Source organism: Zonotrichia leucophrys, chromosome Z, assembly GCF_028769735.1.
Source record: "Zonotrichia leucophrys gambelii isolate GWCS_2022_RI chromosome Z, RI_Zleu_2.0, whole genome shotgun sequence".
NCBI classification, from domain to species: Eukaryota; Metazoa; Chordata; class Aves; order Passeriformes; family Passerellidae; genus Zonotrichia; species Zonotrichia leucophrys.
In genome coordinates this window covers 28876731-28894150 of record NC_088200.1, presented here as the reverse complement: position 1 = coordinate 28894150, position 17420 = coordinate 28876731, and the positions used below count along the sequence as shown (strand labels likewise).

The 17420-nt window shown below is 38.0% G+C and overlaps 2 protein-coding genes across 2 annotated transcripts in view; one reads left to right on the top strand and one right to left on the bottom strand.

Moving 5' to 3' along the window:
- SNX18 (sorting nexin 18) overlaps positions 1–17420 on the bottom strand; it is a 198051-nt gene that overhangs the window by 59582 nt on the left and 121049 nt on the right. The gene's annotated exons all lie outside the window — the stretch shown is intronic.
- Positions 1–17420, top strand: part of LOC135459628 (chondroitin sulfate proteoglycan 4-like) — a 33599-nt gene that overhangs the window by 1100 nt on the left and 15079 nt on the right. The window contains exons 2-6 of the mRNA XM_064735855.1: positions 4265–4428; positions 5018–8578; positions 9426–9896; positions 10681–10857; positions 16671–16869. Of these exons, the coding sequence (XP_064591925.1) occupies positions 4265–4428; positions 5018–8578; positions 9426–9896; positions 10681–10857; positions 16671–16869 (4572 nt within the window). The remainder of the gene's footprint in view (positions 1–4264; positions 4429–5017; positions 8579–9425; positions 9897–10680; positions 10858–16670; positions 16870–17420) is intronic.

Sequence of the window (17420 nt, the reverse complement as noted above, 5' to 3'; positions counted from 1 at the left end):
TGTTTCACTAGCTGAGAAGACAGGTTAGAAATGAACTAATATTTGATTGTAACCTTAAAAAATAGTTTTTACCTCAGAAGTTAATGAAGAGATTAATGAAAGGATTAAGTTCAGATCCTGTAAATGAAATACACCAATCTTTTCTTTCCATGAGAGAATTTCAGTGATGGAGCTCTAAGTAATTTCCATCAGTTTTGTGAGTGAAGACCCTGCAGCCAGAGTGGATGGAGGAGTTTTTTTATTCCTCATAGAGACGTCTCAGACACACCAAGGATGTCAGAAGATTTGAGTGCCACTGAAATGGCAACCTCTAGTAATAGTAGCATTGTCTTAAATGACATGACAAAGGGTTTTGTGGATATTACTGATAATGGTGTTAGGACAATCTGTGCTTTATGGCTTGTTGTTCGTCCGTCCCTGGCGCTGCCGGGAGTGCAAGCAAAGCCAGATGATACATTTCCAAACCAACTGGTAGGGACACAAGCCTGCTGCTTCTAGGTGCACCAACCTGTGATGCTCTGCTTGAGCTGCCTTCAAGCTGAGATTTGCTAGGCAATGTGGACTGACTTCACCACCAGAGGAGAGCTTGTTTAAATCCAGCTCTCTTCATTTACTCCAGGTGCTGTTACAGCTATAACCTCACCCAGAGACAATCTAGCAAAAGAGTCGAAGGCTGGGAAGGAAAAAATCCATGAGCTTCTTATAGGCAGTGCACTCAAATTAGGTTTTAAGTGACTTTTCAACTCTTCAGTTTTCAGTGAGTTTCTATAATAAAACTAGAAAATAACATCGGTACTGTTCATTTCACATTCAGTGCTTTAACTACAGGCCTGTCCTTTATCTGGAAGTCATAGAATGCTTTGGTTTGGAAGGGACCTTTAAACATTGGTTCTGGTGTGTAAAGCATTTGTAGGTGCAGCATAGGGATATTCTTCATTGTGTCCATTTTAGGTGAGTGTAAGAGGCTTACACACTCTGGTAGTGTTTGATTTACCCTCAAAATGTCACTAGATTTTACACTGAGAAAATGTGAATCAGCCCTCAGAATTCCCTTTTGAATAATTGTTATATTTAGCCTTAAAGGGCATTCCCAATGAATCTGGCATCTTCCTTTTCCACTTCCATTTTTCCTGTGTCTGTACATGCTGTTGATATCATCTGCTATCAGTTTAGATAAGCTGACAAAGATTGGAGGAATGTTGTTTCATTGTGAAGTGTCCTCTTTTGATTCTTTGGAGGTTTATTTCACCTCTCATTTTGCTGCATTACTTTTGCTATTTGTCCTTGTAACAAAGCTTCATTAACCCAACTCCTGTGGGTTGAGATATCAGGACCATGTTTTGGAGGGTGTAAGATTTGTAAGCAAACCATATTATGTATTCTGTGGTAGTGGTGATGTTTTCAATCTCCAATTCAATTTCAACTCCAATCAAATTCCAATCTCAACATTGGAATTTGATCTTACCTGTGATGCAGCAAGTAATGTATGAAGGAAAAAAAATATTAAAAATATGGTTTTGCTAGCTGTAAAAGAAATCATGCCAAGGCACTACAGGTGGTTCAAAATCTTGTTAACTGGTGGATCAGTGCCTACCTGCCCCACCTTCAGTGATGGTTTCTGACTCCGAGGAGTTTTATGGAAGGTAGAAGGTTTAACTTAAATTTCTTTTTTTTCTTTCCAGAAAATTTGTTTATAATATAAATATCAAACTGTTGCCCATGGTACTCTGCAAAACATTGACTTCACAGCTTCATTCTAGTTATTTTAAATTGCACTGAGTAATCCATAATCTCTCTGCTTTTTCTTCCCCCAAAATCCAATGTATGAATTTAGCATAATAGAAAAAAATGTAATTATTTAACCTATTTCCTGTCTTATTAGTTAGTCCATCTTTATACTGGAGATTTCTCTCTAGTTATGTTATTCCACTACTTGCTTTAAAGAGGAGTTCTTTATTTACCCCACAGAATAACATTTTTATGTACAACAATAGGTCCTCTCAGTTTATAAATTTAATCTAAAATCTGCAAGGTATATTTCAGCTTTTTGATGAATGCTTCTTTTAAACTAGACACAAACTGCTGGGAAAGCATTCCCTTTTGTTCCATTTGGGATCAGTTTTTCTAGGCACAGCGGTGACTCTTTCTTTGGAAGAAACAGATGTATTTCAGTAATGTAAAGATCTTTCCTGTGTTTCTCTCGGTATTTAATATAACTTGATATTACATTGTTGCTGGCTGTGAGTTGTGCTGAAATCTTGTCCTTGGGAAAGCTAGGCAGAATTCTTATATATCCTGTAGCAAATTTTTAGATACTGTTATTGATTGTTATTTCATGAATGAGCTACTAAATTAGGTCTTTGATTTGGCACTCTGCACAGAATCCAGTTCAGAGTCAAAGTCACACTTTATAGGAGTTGTCAGAATGTATTAGATTAAGCAAGGGGACAGCTAATGTAGGAACTGGAACATTTAAACCCCAAAAGTCCTCTGCAGTAATGCTTGATTTTAAAATGAAGCAGAATGAAGCTAAAAACTGCAAAATAAATATTTAACTGGTGGTGTTCTTACAAGCTGTATCCAAACACAGTTGAAAGCATCATAAACCTTGGCAGATGGAATTTGAAAATCTGTCTGGAAAAAAAAAAAGGTCAAGGATCAGCTTGAAGGAATCAAATCTTTTACTAAATCCTCCTTAAGTACGACAAGAACAAAAACCCTGCAGAGGGTCCATGCAGCCAGTTGATTAACTTACTAGTATAAAAGGGACTCTCAGAAAGGGCATGGCTGCTGCAGAGAAGCTAAACTAAGTGGCATTTACTGCTAATTGGGAAGATCCCAAACTGAAATTCCTTTTTGGGCTGGTGGAAGGGGAGGAGAGGGGTTGACCTAAAAGAACTTGGTGATGAAATAACTTGCTTACTAAGGGTAATATCTGATCTCATGCTTAAACTGCCTGGTACCTGAAGCCTGGATGGTGGCAGATTTTATCCTTGTATTTAAATAATATTTACAGGGCACTGTAAGCCTGACATCCATAACTCAAATTTGTAGGTACTGTAAAAGAATAAAAGATGCACAAGTGAGATGGATAAATTTTGCAGGAGTCTATAAGATCTCTTTAAAGAGTTCCTTACAAACCCCTTGGAGTTTTCTTGATGGGGGTGGAAAGGTGGCCAAGATTTAGAGTTTCAAAAGACTTTTTATAAAGTTTGCTGCCAAAGGCTTTTTAGCACTCATTGGAGTGCAGGGCTTTGTATATTAAGTAATTGATTAAATAGGAGGAGTGGTAGATGATTGATATATTTTTTTTATGTGTCAGAGGGAAGTTACCAGCAGAATTTTGGAGGATTTGGTCTTTGAACCTGTTGTGTTGTTCAAAATAGCAATAATGGGAATGGTAAAAGCAGTGAGCCGTCACATGAAAACTCTTGCTGATGTTACTGTTCCTCAGGGCAGAAAAGAGGGGAGAAGATGATGAAGGAGGCTTGTTCAGATTTGAGTGAGTGGCCACCAGGGTGTTGGGGTGTGGTTGGAAGTTGCATACAGGAAACAAGAGGAACACCCCACATTAAACTCTTCTTGATCAGGCCTAGCTGCGAGCCTAGCCCTCCTCCTAGCCTTCATAGCCAAAGCTCCCCTATACAGCCTACACCTGTGTCTGCCTAAAGCCCACGTAGAAGCCCCCACTGCTGGCTCCGTGCTGCTAGCAGCCCTTATGCCTGGAAGAGAGGAATGAAAACATCTGAAAATGTCACAGGTGGCAGGAGACTTGTCGGTCTTATCTGCAGAGATGACATAGATTGTCTCTGATGGAGATGTAAGAGCATGTTGTAGATGAACATGCGTCCAAAGAGAAACTAGAGGAGTACTTCATAGAGAAATTCTGTTGCAACTCCAAAATAGACTGGGTGTGACAAGCTCAGGAAAAGACCTGGAACAAACAAACAAAAATTAAGGAGTATTTGAAAAAAATTATTCAGTATAATTACATGGTTCTTACCATTCCAGTCATCACTCTTGGAGATAAGAAAACTGGCCTGTATTCATCCCTTGTCAATTCTGGTATGGCCATTGGCCTCTTATTAAACTGCTTGGACAGGTGAATTTGATATCTGAGATTTATTTTCATTTGTACGTGAATAAGTGTCTAGAAAATAATATAAATTGTTTACATATATATGGGTATGATTGAGAAAGACAGATTTTTTTGTGGGTGTGTGTGTGATTGAGTTTCCTATTTATTTTCCTTTATTTCTTTCAGTATCATTTTATGGCAGTAGCTTTGTGGAGCTGAACATGGCAGAGGCATCCCATCAGACATCCTTACAGTTGCAGTTTCGAACAAGCCAGCCACAGGGACTCCTTCTTCTTGCAGCTGGGAAGACCGATTATTGTTTAATGGAGCTGCGCTCAGGATATGTACAGGTATGCTTTGTAACTGTAGCTGAAAATTATGCATAGCCTGTGCTTATCAGAGTTTTTCTTGAGGCTGTTATCTATAACAAGATATCTAAACAAGTTGCTGTTCTGAGAAATTGAAAAGTCACTTAATATAATTGATAATTTTATGGCTTTTATTTCTTACAGTTATGTATCTATAGCCTTTGAGATCTCTAGATCTTAAAATTAAGATCATTGTGTTCCAAGCATGAGGTTCAGCAGAGACAACATTTCAGATTTGATGATGTTAGCATTACAGAAAATGCTTGGATCTGAGTAATTGTATTTCTGCAAGGTAAGTTTTTGAAAGATCACTTTCAGTTGGGCTCTCAGGAGTTGTTGTTTCTAGCAGAATTGCAGTGGAGTCCATTGCTTCTTCTGCAGTTATTCAAACATCTGTGATGACAAGTGAACCTACACAGAATTTTATTGGGAGTTTATTTTTTCAAATCTATTTTGTAAATTATATGGTTGTGTGAAAATATATGAAAATTAATATATTAACTATGTCTTAATGTATGATTGTGAAAAAGATAATTGTGGATTTTTATACTTAAAATTCTGTCTCTTGCAGTTGAGAATTAACTTTGGTGCGGGAGAACGAGTACTGCATTCTCAGCAAAGATCTCAGCTGAATGATTTGGCTTGGCACCTGGTTGAACTACATCATGAACATGATAATGTCACATTGGTAATTGATAAACATGATAGAACTAGTGTAAAAATGCCCGGAATTCTTTATGAACTAAACATTGATTATGGATTCTACATAGGTGGTCCTGGTAAACTTGATGTTCCCTACCTTGCTGGAGCACTACCCAGTTTCCGAGGATGTATTGATGGTGTGTCATTCAATCAGTTAGACATTCTGATGCCTCTGAGACCTTCTCCTGGCTTCAAAAACATCCATGAAGTTTCAGTGGGGTGCAGTGATGAATTCTTTGCAGGTGAAGAAGAACCTATTAGTTTCTTCAGTTCCAGGTCCTATATTTCTTTCCCATCATGGAATGTGGACAACGAGGGAATCTTCGAGTATGCTTTACAAACCTCAGCTGCACGTGGCTTGCTGCTTTACCAGCCTGGGCAAGCAGGAGATTTCATTGCAATGGAAATGGAAGATGGTTTAATTAAAGCTTATGTTGGAAAACATGGTAGTAGAACCCATCTTTCTTCTTATAGGTCAGTCAATGATAGTCGTTGGCACTACATCAAACTGAAATTTACTGCAGAATATTTGCAGCTAACATTGGATGAAGAAACTGTGAAAAAGTCTTTACGTCCCCAGAGCAAGCTGCCCCTTCTGAAGGGATCCTTCTTTGTAGGTGGTGTAGATGACAGCATACGATCAGAAGCGATGAAGTTAATCTCAGTATCTGGGAAGTACACCAGAGGAGGATCCTTCAAAGGCTGCTTAAGGAACCTGAAAGCCAACTCAGAAAAGAAATCACTGAAGAATGTTCTAGTAACTAAGGACATTTCAGCTGGATGTGAACTGCCAAGTTCTTTTAAAGCAAATCTTTTGTTAGAGACGGCTGAAAAGAACCCTCCTGTGAAAGCAGCTCCTGTATTTGCCATTTCCCATGAAAACTCAATTTCTCTGGGCAAGGAAGACAAAAGCCACCTTTTAGTTCTGAGTAACTTGATTGTGCTAGAGGGTGAAAAAGCTTCACTTGAATCTAAGCATATTAAAATTAACTTAGACTTTCAGAAATTAGGAATTAATCAGTCACAAATTCTTTTTGATATAAAGAAACCACCCTCTCATGGACACTTGAAACTGAATGTTGAACCATTGCAGGAGGTAAATACATTTACTATGCAGGATGTGTGGCAAGGGAAGATTCTGTATGTTCATGATGGCTCTGAGGACACTTCTGATTATTTTAATTTCTCCATTTCTGCCAGCAGTGAGAAGACTGTGCCTCCATATTTGCAAGGAAATGAGCAGCATATGTTTAGTATTACTGTTACTCCAGTAAATGATGCACCTGAGATCATACTTCCTGAGGGAAACTTGCTTCTTCTCTTAGAGAACTCAAAGAAACGTTTGACTAATGACATGATAAAGGTTCTAGATGAAGATACCGATTCTGTGGGTCTCAGACTTTCAGTGCTTGGAAATCTGAATGCAGATGCAGGATTTTTAGAAAATTCAAGGCATCCTGGAAAAGCTATCACTACTTTTTCTAATGAGGATTTAGACAAAGGCATTGTTTTCTTTGTCCACACAGGTGTCAGGAACTCAAGGATAGTTCTCAGGGCAAGTGATGGTGAGAAGGTGAGCAACACTGTCGTGTTACGTGTCATGGCAGTTCCTTTGGATTACAGAGTTGTCAACAACACAGGAATAAATCTCCTCCAAGGTTTTACAGCTCTTATAGGACCTAGGCATCTTGCAGTTGAAACAAATGCTGTCCTCCAGGAACTGGAGATACGGTATGAGATCACAGAGCCACCTCACTTTGGTCAGATCCAAAGGCAGCGTTCAAGGGGGGTATGGAAGCAAGTCAGCTCTTTTTCTCAGCACTCTCTTCAGCACAATCGGGTGAGATACTGTAGCACTTTTAAAGACGTTCAGCTGGAAAACATTACTGACCAATTTAAGTTCAAAGTTAGTGTAGGAAACAAAATCAGTGAAGAGCACACATTTCCAATCAGAGTGAAATGGTTAAGATACAATCTATTGAAACATGCTCCTCTAGAAATTGAAAAACCAAAAAAGAAGTACTTGAATTCTGATAATCTGTTTGCTGTGATTGCAGATCTAAAAATACCTGAAGATGAGCTTCATTTCAAACTTCTGTCCCTACCAAAGAATGGACAGATACTGCTTAATGACCAGCCTTTGAAAGAAGGTTCAGTCTTTAGCCAAAAAGATATTACTGATCAAAAAGTGGCATATGAATTAATCAACCAGTACCATGAAGGCTGTGATTCATTTAGATTTCTCATTTCTACAACGTATCTGGATTCAAATTTCTATGACTTTGAAGTCTACATCAAATCAGATTTCAGAAACATTATTTTGACTAACAATGGCCTTAATGTTGTTGAAGGGGAAGGAGAATTAATAACAAGCACAAAACTATTTGTGCAAACACCAGATAATAAAACTTTCCAATATGAAGTTATACAGTTTCCTAAGCATGGGAAATTAAAACTTACTAATTTTTCTGGTTCATTCGAGAATAATGACAATCTTACAACTTTCACTAATAAAGATATAACTGATAAGTGCCTTATATATGTGCATGATGATTCTGAGACCATGTTTGATGAACTTCTTGTCAGAGCTTCCAGCAAAGAGTCAGGAAAGGGGGCAAACTTTGATCCAGAAGTAGAACCTTTGTCAGTAGAAGTCAGATTCTATATTTCCGTCCAGCTGAAGAATGATGAGAAGCCGGTTCGTGTAGTTGATAAGATATTTGACGTAGTGAGAAATGGGCAGCGATTATTAACTTTGGCAGATCTTTGCTATCGTGATCCTGATTCTGATTTTGATGATGGACAGTTGCTATATACTAGACGTGGTATTTCCAATGGGGACTTGGTGCTAACAAACGATACTTTGCATAGACTCTACCAATTCAAACAAGTGGACCTGGAACAAAAGCAAGTCCTGTTTATACACCATGGTGCAGATTTTGGGCGTTTTGTGCTTTTTGTGACAGATGGCAAGCACTATACTTCTGTGCTTCTGGAAGTTAATGCCACCGATCCTTATGTAAAGTTGGTAAATAATACAGGATTGTTGGTTCAAAAAGGGAAAGAAGAAACTGTTTCAACAGCTAACCTCAGTGCTACTACAAACCAAGACATAAGAAATGATCATGAGCTTACATACAAGATACTCTCTTTCCCAAAGTACGGAAGAATATATGTGAATAATGTGTTAAAGGATTCCTTTACTCAGCTTGATCTGATAAAGGGACGTGTGACCTACAGACATGATGACAGCAACAACCTTATTGACACCTTTAACTTTACAGTCTATGCTGGAGATGTCCATCTGGCTGCTGGACTGCAGGTTCGTGTGTACTTGGAAAGTCATCAGCAGCCACCAAGGATTGTGAACATAAACAATCTCTTGGTTGAAGAAGGAAAACCAGTTAAAATCAGTAAAGGAAAATTGCAAGTAGGTTAACTGTGTTGTCTGTTCCTCCAATCTTGTAGTAAGTTTTCCTCAGTTTTTTTAGCCTTTGGCAGTGTCTTTAGTTTGTGTCTTGTCTTCTTTAACTCCATTTGATTACCACTAATATGACTGCATTCTGGGTGCTTAGTTCAGGAGAAACTGACACTAGCTTCCATTTTTAGGATGGAAAATGGATCATGTTAAAGAAAATACGGGCCATAGCTTTTGACTCTCTTACATATTGGTGCATAAGAAAATGATCATTTGGAGATTCTGCATGTATGTTTTTGTTTTAGATGTGACAGTTATTTGTACTCCATGTAATTGGTCGTAATTGAGCTGATGGGAAATGCCAAGGAAGAAAGGGGTTTTTTTAATTTAATTTGGAGCTAGCCCAGTTAAAATCGTTTGAGAGTGACATCCAAAATTAAAAAAAAAATAAGTCACAAGCCTGAGGTCACTTCTGTTTGATTAATTCTTCTCTGCCCAATTTTTGTGTGTAGCCTTCCAGGAGCCACCACGAGAGGGCTCTGGCTACATGTTGCTGAAATCCTGAATTCCTTGTTTCAGGCAGGGATCTGTAGATGTGAGGCCAGTAGTTAATTATGCAGTACATTCCTTTTAAAAACTTACAAAACATATTTGGGGTTGCAAAATGGCTCCCATGCAACCTTTATTTAACATGTGTCTGCTTAAAGCATTATATTGTTTTGGGAACTGTGTAACCCAACTAAATGCCAGTTTAGTTAGGTAGACACTCCCAGAATTTAAAGTGAAAAATTCAGAAGAGAATTATAGAATTTCTCCCACTTCCATTTGAATAATTTTGGGATATGTTCTTGAATTAAAGGTTGTTCATGAAAATAGTCCTCCATCTGAGATTGTGTTCACAGTAAGACAGCTTCCAGTGCATGGATACATTCGGAAGTTTTCCTCGGAAGAAAGTTATCTCAGTTCTGACCAAAGGCCAGCTTTGAGCTTCACACAGCAAGATGTCGACGAGGGCAAAGTTCAGTATGTGCAGACAGTTTCTGACCAACTTCATGACCATTTTTTTCTGGATGTGACCAATGGTGTCAGAACAGTGAGTGGAATAGAGATCTCTGTAGACATCATCCCCAGAATGATTCCACTGGAAGTACAGAACTTTACTGTATTTGAAGGGGGCTCAAAAGCCCTGGTGGAAGACTATCTAAAAATTTCTAGTAGACACTTCGCAGGACTCAGCTGTGAATTTATTTTAACTGAGCAGCCAAAACATGGCTATGTTGAAAACTCTCGTGTCCCTGGAATAAAGTTAGCCACATTTACCAGAAAACAGGTAATGTCTTTAGATCTTCTTAGACATAGTGTTGATTAATTATTTGCTTTGCTGAAAGCTGTGAGATTTTGTGAAAGGTAGTGAGACACATGAGTTTGAGCTTTATTCTGGCCTTGAGTTAAAGACTTTTCTGTTTTTTCTGTCTGGTCATTTGGGGAGGGAGGCTGCCTTGTTGTGGTGAGCCACATCACTTCCTTGATGGCACTATTGGCACAGACTAATGTACTATTGCCACAGTAGACTGATGGGCCACTCACATTCAGGCAGAGTTGTAGATATTCTGGAAATGTGAGACTTTGGGTGCATTTTGGAAAGACCAGAGGAAGTGCTATGTAGAGTGAACAAGTAGAAAAGTGGGAAAAAAAGTAATTTTTTTAGGTAATTTCTTTGCTCACAGATAGCCACTATATGCACAATATGCTAATTTTCAGTAATTTACCGCCAAGAAGCAAGATGGTATCATAGGTCACCATCTACTACGAGCACGATGTTCAGTTTATAGATTCCAGGAAACATTGTTAAATATAGTGGGGTTGGATTTCCATTTTTCCTTCAAGAGGAAGGAAAGAATGCCAAGGCTGTCAAGATATTCTGTCTAGAGGCATGGACAGATGAGCAGTAAAATTTACTGTTGTGAATGGAGCAAAGATAGAGGTACAATCATATTACATCATAAACAAAATGTTCATACAATAAATACAGAGAGCCACGACTAGGATGTTTTTCAATGTGACATTTATTTTCTTCTAGCCTCTTTAGTTTTTCAGCTTGTTGTATTTTTCAGGTGGAACAAGAATTAATCTATTATGTTCATGATGACAGTGAAGAACTGATGGACAGTTTTACTGTGATAGTTAATAACACGGAATTATGGAAACAGAGTTTACCCCGAACTGTGTTTGTGACTGTTACTGCAGTAAATGATGAGGCTCCTGTTGTAAAAGTAAACAGAATTCTTCAGGTATGTTTGTCAACCTTTTGAAGTGTTAAAATAATTCCATTAATGCTGATGCCATTTAATGCAGCTTCATTAACAGACTTGTGTCTGGTAGGATAGTCAGTATAATATGTAGTAGTCCTTGGGTTTAGAGAAATTAATGCTAGTGAAAGGAGGCAATACATAGGTTATTTGTATTTAGGAAGATTTTAGACATGGAGAACTGTTTTGGCTGTTGTAAAGATTATCTTGATGGCTAAATGAGCATTCTTTTAATCTTAAAGTTATGTGAAGTCTCTTGGACTGATGTAGGGCATGTGAAGGTGGATGACTTGCACCTGGATGTTTGTTATATTTTTGTGTTGTTTGCTGAGGTGTCTTGAGGGCTGTTAATGAACATGTAACTTAGAAAAGTACCAAGAATAGTGATGAGAATGAGAATGCAAACTTTTCACTATTGTATTTGCTCAGCCTTCCAACCCTATGCCTCTTGCCATGAAGTGCACTGAAGGATCAGACCTGCTGAAGTACATTCTACTGCCTGCTCTTGGCCAGATATGCCAGTAGAATGGGACAAGAGAGAATTTTTTATGTGTTGGGTATCTCTTAAACAAAGCAGGAGTGGTTCCCTTTTAAAAAGTTGCAAATAATATAATGCAGTCTGTGGAAATCTAGGGTCATCAAAATATTAGTCCAATCACTGAAGCTATTACTTTGCAATATCACAGTGTGATACTGTGAGCTAAGAAAAAACATGTTAACTTTTTTTAACTGCCTTCCCCCCAGAAAATCCTGAAGAAAATTTTAAAGTTACCTTCATCTAAAGCTACCTTTAGCTCTTAATGACCATAGCTGACTTTTTAATCTACAGATCTTTGAAAAGTTACCTACCACTACAGAAGTGACTAGTGTCACTTCAGTTTCAATGCATTTTTAGATTGATTAATTAATTTGGTTATGTATAGTATTTAAACCAGGATGTATTTGTATAGTATTTGTTTGTGTTACGATAGCAGTCAGTAATGAGAACCGTTTTAGTAAGCACACTCTGCCCAAAAAGCTCCCCACATGTAAAGACTTTCAATCTGAGATCTGATGAGTAAAAGCAAATTGACTCCAAAAATCAGGATGAAATGAACATGGTCCGCTAAGTGGTTACAGTAAACCCGCTGGAAGTCATCAACCTGGAGAAGGTATTTAGGGATAGGCTTGAAAGAAGATAAGCAGGATATTTTGAAGCTGCAATCATTCCCAGTGCTCTGTGTTGCAGCTTATAAATGGGTGGTACCAAAACATGCATGTAGTTAATGGTGTATTGAAGAGGGAAAGTGTATTACTCTAAAGATGATGGTAACCTTGTGTTGTATATTTCATATCTTTTCATATGAGAAAATACATGATTTTTAAATTAGCTGTAGTGTAAGTATTGTACAGCTTCACAGTGAAAGGCAGATAATCTGCAGATGCCCACAACAGAAGATAGCCTGCCCTGGGCAGAGACTGCTGACAGAAGGGCAGACTGCATTGACAAACATTTGGGTGGCACAGAGCAAAATCTGCCCAGGTTTAAGTAATCACAGTGGCACTCTACAGACATCAGCACAGCATGCAGCAATCTTTGTCTAGTCACGGAGAAGAGAGCACCATGTTCAGCCAAGTTTTTTGGGGTCCCTGTTCTGGTGCATTGCTGGCAATAAAGTGTTGGCATTGAGCTGCTGGAATTGCAGTCTGTTAAACAGATCTAAGGCTGTGTAGTGCACTGCAATGCAGCTTATGGATTTTTCTAAAAATATCTGTGAATCTAGGCTTCCCAAGAGCAGGATTAACAAAGCTTCACCTACCCAGAGCTGGTCCTGTCTACTGGGGAGGCAGTCTGTGTACTAGAACCAGGATGCTGCACTTGTGCCTGTGGTTCTGCTAATCATGCAAAAGCTCTTGTTGAAAAATCAAGTCTATATCTGTTGTGAGTGGCTACCATTATGTACACGTATGATGGATTCATGTGCAATCTAAAACAAATTTGGCAGTCACGTTATCTGATGGGAGGAATATGCTGAGATGAGTCTTCCTCGAATCAAGCTTGCACATCCTCAGTGGATGGAAGAAAATGGGTTTTTCTTAGTCCTCCTAAATACTGAGATGAGATTGGCATTCCTGTGTAGGGTGATGGTGGCTGGCTCCTTGTTCAGCCAAACAGCCTGTGCTCCTCAAGAACATTGCTAGTGTTAGATACTGAATGATAGACAATGTTGCTTTTAAAAACTCAGTAGCTCTTTTATCTATTTTGTAGGGTTGGAAATGTACAAAAGTATAAAATGACTGACCGCTACTGTGAAAACAGGAATCTACTAGAACTGTTGGAGTTGACTGAAGTTTAGGACCTTAGAAATTTTGTAGATCAGAATATAAAGAGTCAGAAAGAAATGCTGAATGATTAAAAATACAGGCTAGGTTATGGCATCTGCTGCTGAGAAGTAGCTTATGTGATGAAGTACATGTCAAGAGGTGAAGAGGCCAGTGATGTTGGTGTGGGCATGTGGAAGTTAATTTATGCCTTTGGGCTTCTGTCCAAACCCAAGAAACTTTTGGGTGTGTGCACACATGCTGAATGAGTCTAACTCTAGCTTCCTCACTTCAGAGACAGCCATAACATCCCTTCTTCAAACAGCCTTGTCTGTTGCTATCAATGTTATGAGCACCATGGGGGGAGTTTCAGAGTGACAGACATCCAACCATTTTGGGAATTTTTCTCTGTTTTATTTCTAGGAAGGAGAAGTCAATGAGGGTTTAAAGTGTTTCGGTTTTTTTTTGTTTTTTTTTTTTTCCTGGCTCAGAATTTATGACATAACATCTGAGATGCAGAAAATCTTACTGTCCTGAGAACTTCTGTAATCCATTTAATTTAAATACTTTCCATTGCAACAAATTTGTGAGATGTATTTTTATTTAGAAACTTAATTTATTGGCAATTTAGTTATAATTTCTTAAAATTTCCACAGGTTCTATGGACTTCTTTTTTTCTGAAATGAGAATGGGTAAAGGAAAAAGGATGTTTTGAAGTAAATTGCTATTCTGGCATTATGTGCTGCAATTATACGTGTTTAAATACATGGGTGGCAATGCTATGAAATGACTGTATTCTCCTGTTGCCACAAGAGGGCTATATTTTCCTAGAATTATTTTTTTTTTAAAAAAAGCACAAATTTAAACTGATTATTTTTCTTGTTTTCTTTAAATTGCTCTCTAAAGTGTTAAAATGTGAATACAGACTGTCTGGTAGAATATGTGGCATGCAAGAGATACTGATGAGCTGAATCCTGTAAGTAGAGCAGAATAAATTATTTTACATCAGCAAGGTCATGAACCTTTTGGACTTTGCCTGTGGAATATGTTAGGCACATGAAAAATCAGTGTCATGCTACATCATGGAGGTTCAGATACAGTTTTCTTGGTGCTCTTCAAGGAGATTTTGATCTCAGATATGAAAAATAATAGGCTTGTAACACTCTGCTGTGTTCTCAGTGTTTGCTTCCCTGTGGTTCTTCTCAGCTCTTAGATCTTTCATTCTTCAAGGATCATGTTGCAGGCCATGTATAGTACTTTAAAAAGAATTAAGTGGTAGTGTGCTGAGACATCAGACTTAAATATTGACATTACAGAAAAAAATGGTTTTCTATAATTAGAAATTTTAATTCTTTTTTCCTTTAGTAAGGGAAATAACTTGGAAGTTAGTGAGTCATTTGTAATAACGTGTGTTCATTATAATTTTATTTCTTTGTATATTCTATATGTGACCTTTCATTTTCTTCATAGAATAATTACGCAAGTACTACTGAGACAAATTAAAAAGTCTCAGTACAAAAACTGATGTGTTTATTTGGTGCGACTCACTAAGTCACCCTGTGCTGTTAGTTGTCATTCTGTGCCGTAAGTGTAATTCTTTATCAAAATTTAATATTTGTAATTACATTACAGCAAAATACATATTTCAGGGAAGAAAATAGCTATTTGTTAGTTGAAAGGTATTTTTCATTACAAATTTACTTTTCAAACTTCTTCTGATTAGAAAAAAAATCAAACTTCATTTTAGTATCTCTTTTTCCATGGCATGGGAACATTTTTGTGACACAATGTAGGATGAAATCTTTCCTCTGTTCAAGTGTGGTGGCAAAAATTTCAGTCTCTTAAAAGGTTTTCTTTCATGTTTCATGTTAAAAAATGGAATTAATGCTTAGTGAATTGTGATTAATGATTTTTGGCTTTGGTAGAGCTAAAATGCTCTTTGTTAAGAATCATGTGTCCCCTTCAACCATTTGGTGGGATGTTACTACCAGATATTTATTAAGTGTACTTAGATCTAGAAAGACAGGGAGGAATGATGCAGTGTGTTTTGAAGCTCAAGCTGAGGTATTTAAAGGTTTAGGCTCTTAAGATTTTACGCTATGTTACAAATTGTGTATGAAAATAATTGATATTGATGTAGTGAGTATTTTAGAAATTTCACTTCATGTTGAGATAAATATGTATTGTTCTTTGTTAGCACTTCTGTCTGTATTTCCAGATATATACAGCAGAAATGAAGCATAAAATAGGCCATTGCTTATCCTTTCCAAACAAGAAATTACCCAGTCAGATAGGAATGAAACCCAGAGGGGAAGTCCTTTCTGCTTGAAATAAGGGACCTTAAAGATCATCTAACTCCCCCTGCTGTGGGCAGGAACACCTCCCACTAGACCAGGCTGCTTGAAGCCTTATCCAGCCTGGCTTTGAGCACTGCCAGAATTTGGGAATCCACAACCTCCTTGGGCAGCCTGTTTCAGTATCTCACCACCCTCACAGTAAAGAATTTTATCCTAATACCTCACTGAATTTCCCCTCTTTCAGAGTGTACCCATTCCTCCTTGCCGTGTCACTCCAGTTCCTGTCAGAGAATCCCTCTCCAGCTTCCCTGTAGGCCCCTTCAGGTACTGGAAGGCGTCTCTGAGGTCCCCACACAATCCTCTCTTCTCCAGGCTGAACAGCCCCCATTTTCTCAGCCTGACTTCATAGAAGGAGTGTTCCAGTTCTTTTATTGATCTCGTGGCTCTCCTCTGAAATTAGACTTAGAATGTGCTCCAGCTTTAGGTTTACCAGAAGTAAATAATGGTTTTTATACCATCTTTCTGAAAACTAGTTAACTATTCTTCCTCAGTTGTAACCTGGTAAATGGTAAGCAGCTGTTGGAGACATTGGTTGTTTCATCTCCTTAAGTGCTCTGAGTGTCTCTGGGTTTTTTAGTGCACTAAAAAAGGGCCTCTGGTGCATTTTGCTAGAAGAAAATAGTGCAGCTGCAAGAACTGTTCCATTTGTATTCGTTTATGCTGTCCCCAGGCTGTTTTTCTTTCATCTTTTCTGCTGGTGAAAGTAGAACATATTCAGTGTCTTACCTGCTGTGAAATACATGACACTAATATTCATGTGTATGTGTTGGAAAGCAGTTCCTTTACTCAGTTATCATAATACAATTTTTGTTATGTTTCTGAGAATTTAGAGCACTTGCACTCCAACTGTCTGAAACTCTTAACTGATGTAGGGTGTGTTTGCTTGTATTATTTCAAGGTCTTGTATTTTGCAGACTATTTGCCAGGATGAGCTATGCCAGTCTGTGATTAGAGATTTGGATGGACAGTTAGGAAACCTGTTATAGCTCCGAGTGTTGCACAGCACAAATCTTTATTCTTTCTTTTTCTTGGAGTCACGTGTCATCCAGCCCTGTCCCTCGTCTCCTGTTGTTCCAATTTTCTTTTGTATACATTTTCTTGCTTTATTTATTTTTAAAATTATTTTTGCTTTTCTAGGTCTGGGTGGGTTCAGTCACAGAAATAACTGTTGATGACCTCTGTGCAGAAGACAAGGACTCCTCACCATCAGAACTGGTGTATTCTATTACTCCACCTAGCAATGGACACTTGGCTCTGAAGTCTTCTCCAAACAAGAGCATCCTAGCTTTTACCCAGACTCACATAATTAAAGGGCAGCTGGTATTTGTACACAATGGTATGTGATTTTAAAAATACCACATCTGATACCAGAATATACTATTCAGTATATTTGTGTTTATAATCCATTAAAGATCCCATTGTAACGTCACAAAGATCTTGGAACACTGGTTATATGAAGTATTTATACAGTGGTTATACATTATCTCTAAAACTAAACAAGATGTCTGATGTCTGTTTAAATGTGTGCTCACTGAGAAACCTTGATGTTCTTGTGGTTCATTAGATAGCATCCTTCTTTCTGAAAGCAGTTTTGCAGTAGGGGAACATTCCATGCACATTTCTCCTTTCAGAGATAGGAAATCCATTTTTTTTGACTACTGTGATCGAAAATTTCCTGAAGCATTTCTGTCTTGCGACAGTGCAGAGCTGTTCATGGTCCAACAGTCTCACAGATACCTGGCATAGTGCAGTGATGGATGATGAAGTTATGGTTCATCTGTGTGATGTCAGTGTCCCTTTCAGGTTCTGAAAGAATTAAGCTTTAAACATTGACTCTTTCTCTTATTGTCCAGAGCTAGAGATCGGGGATTTATTTTCATTTGGGAG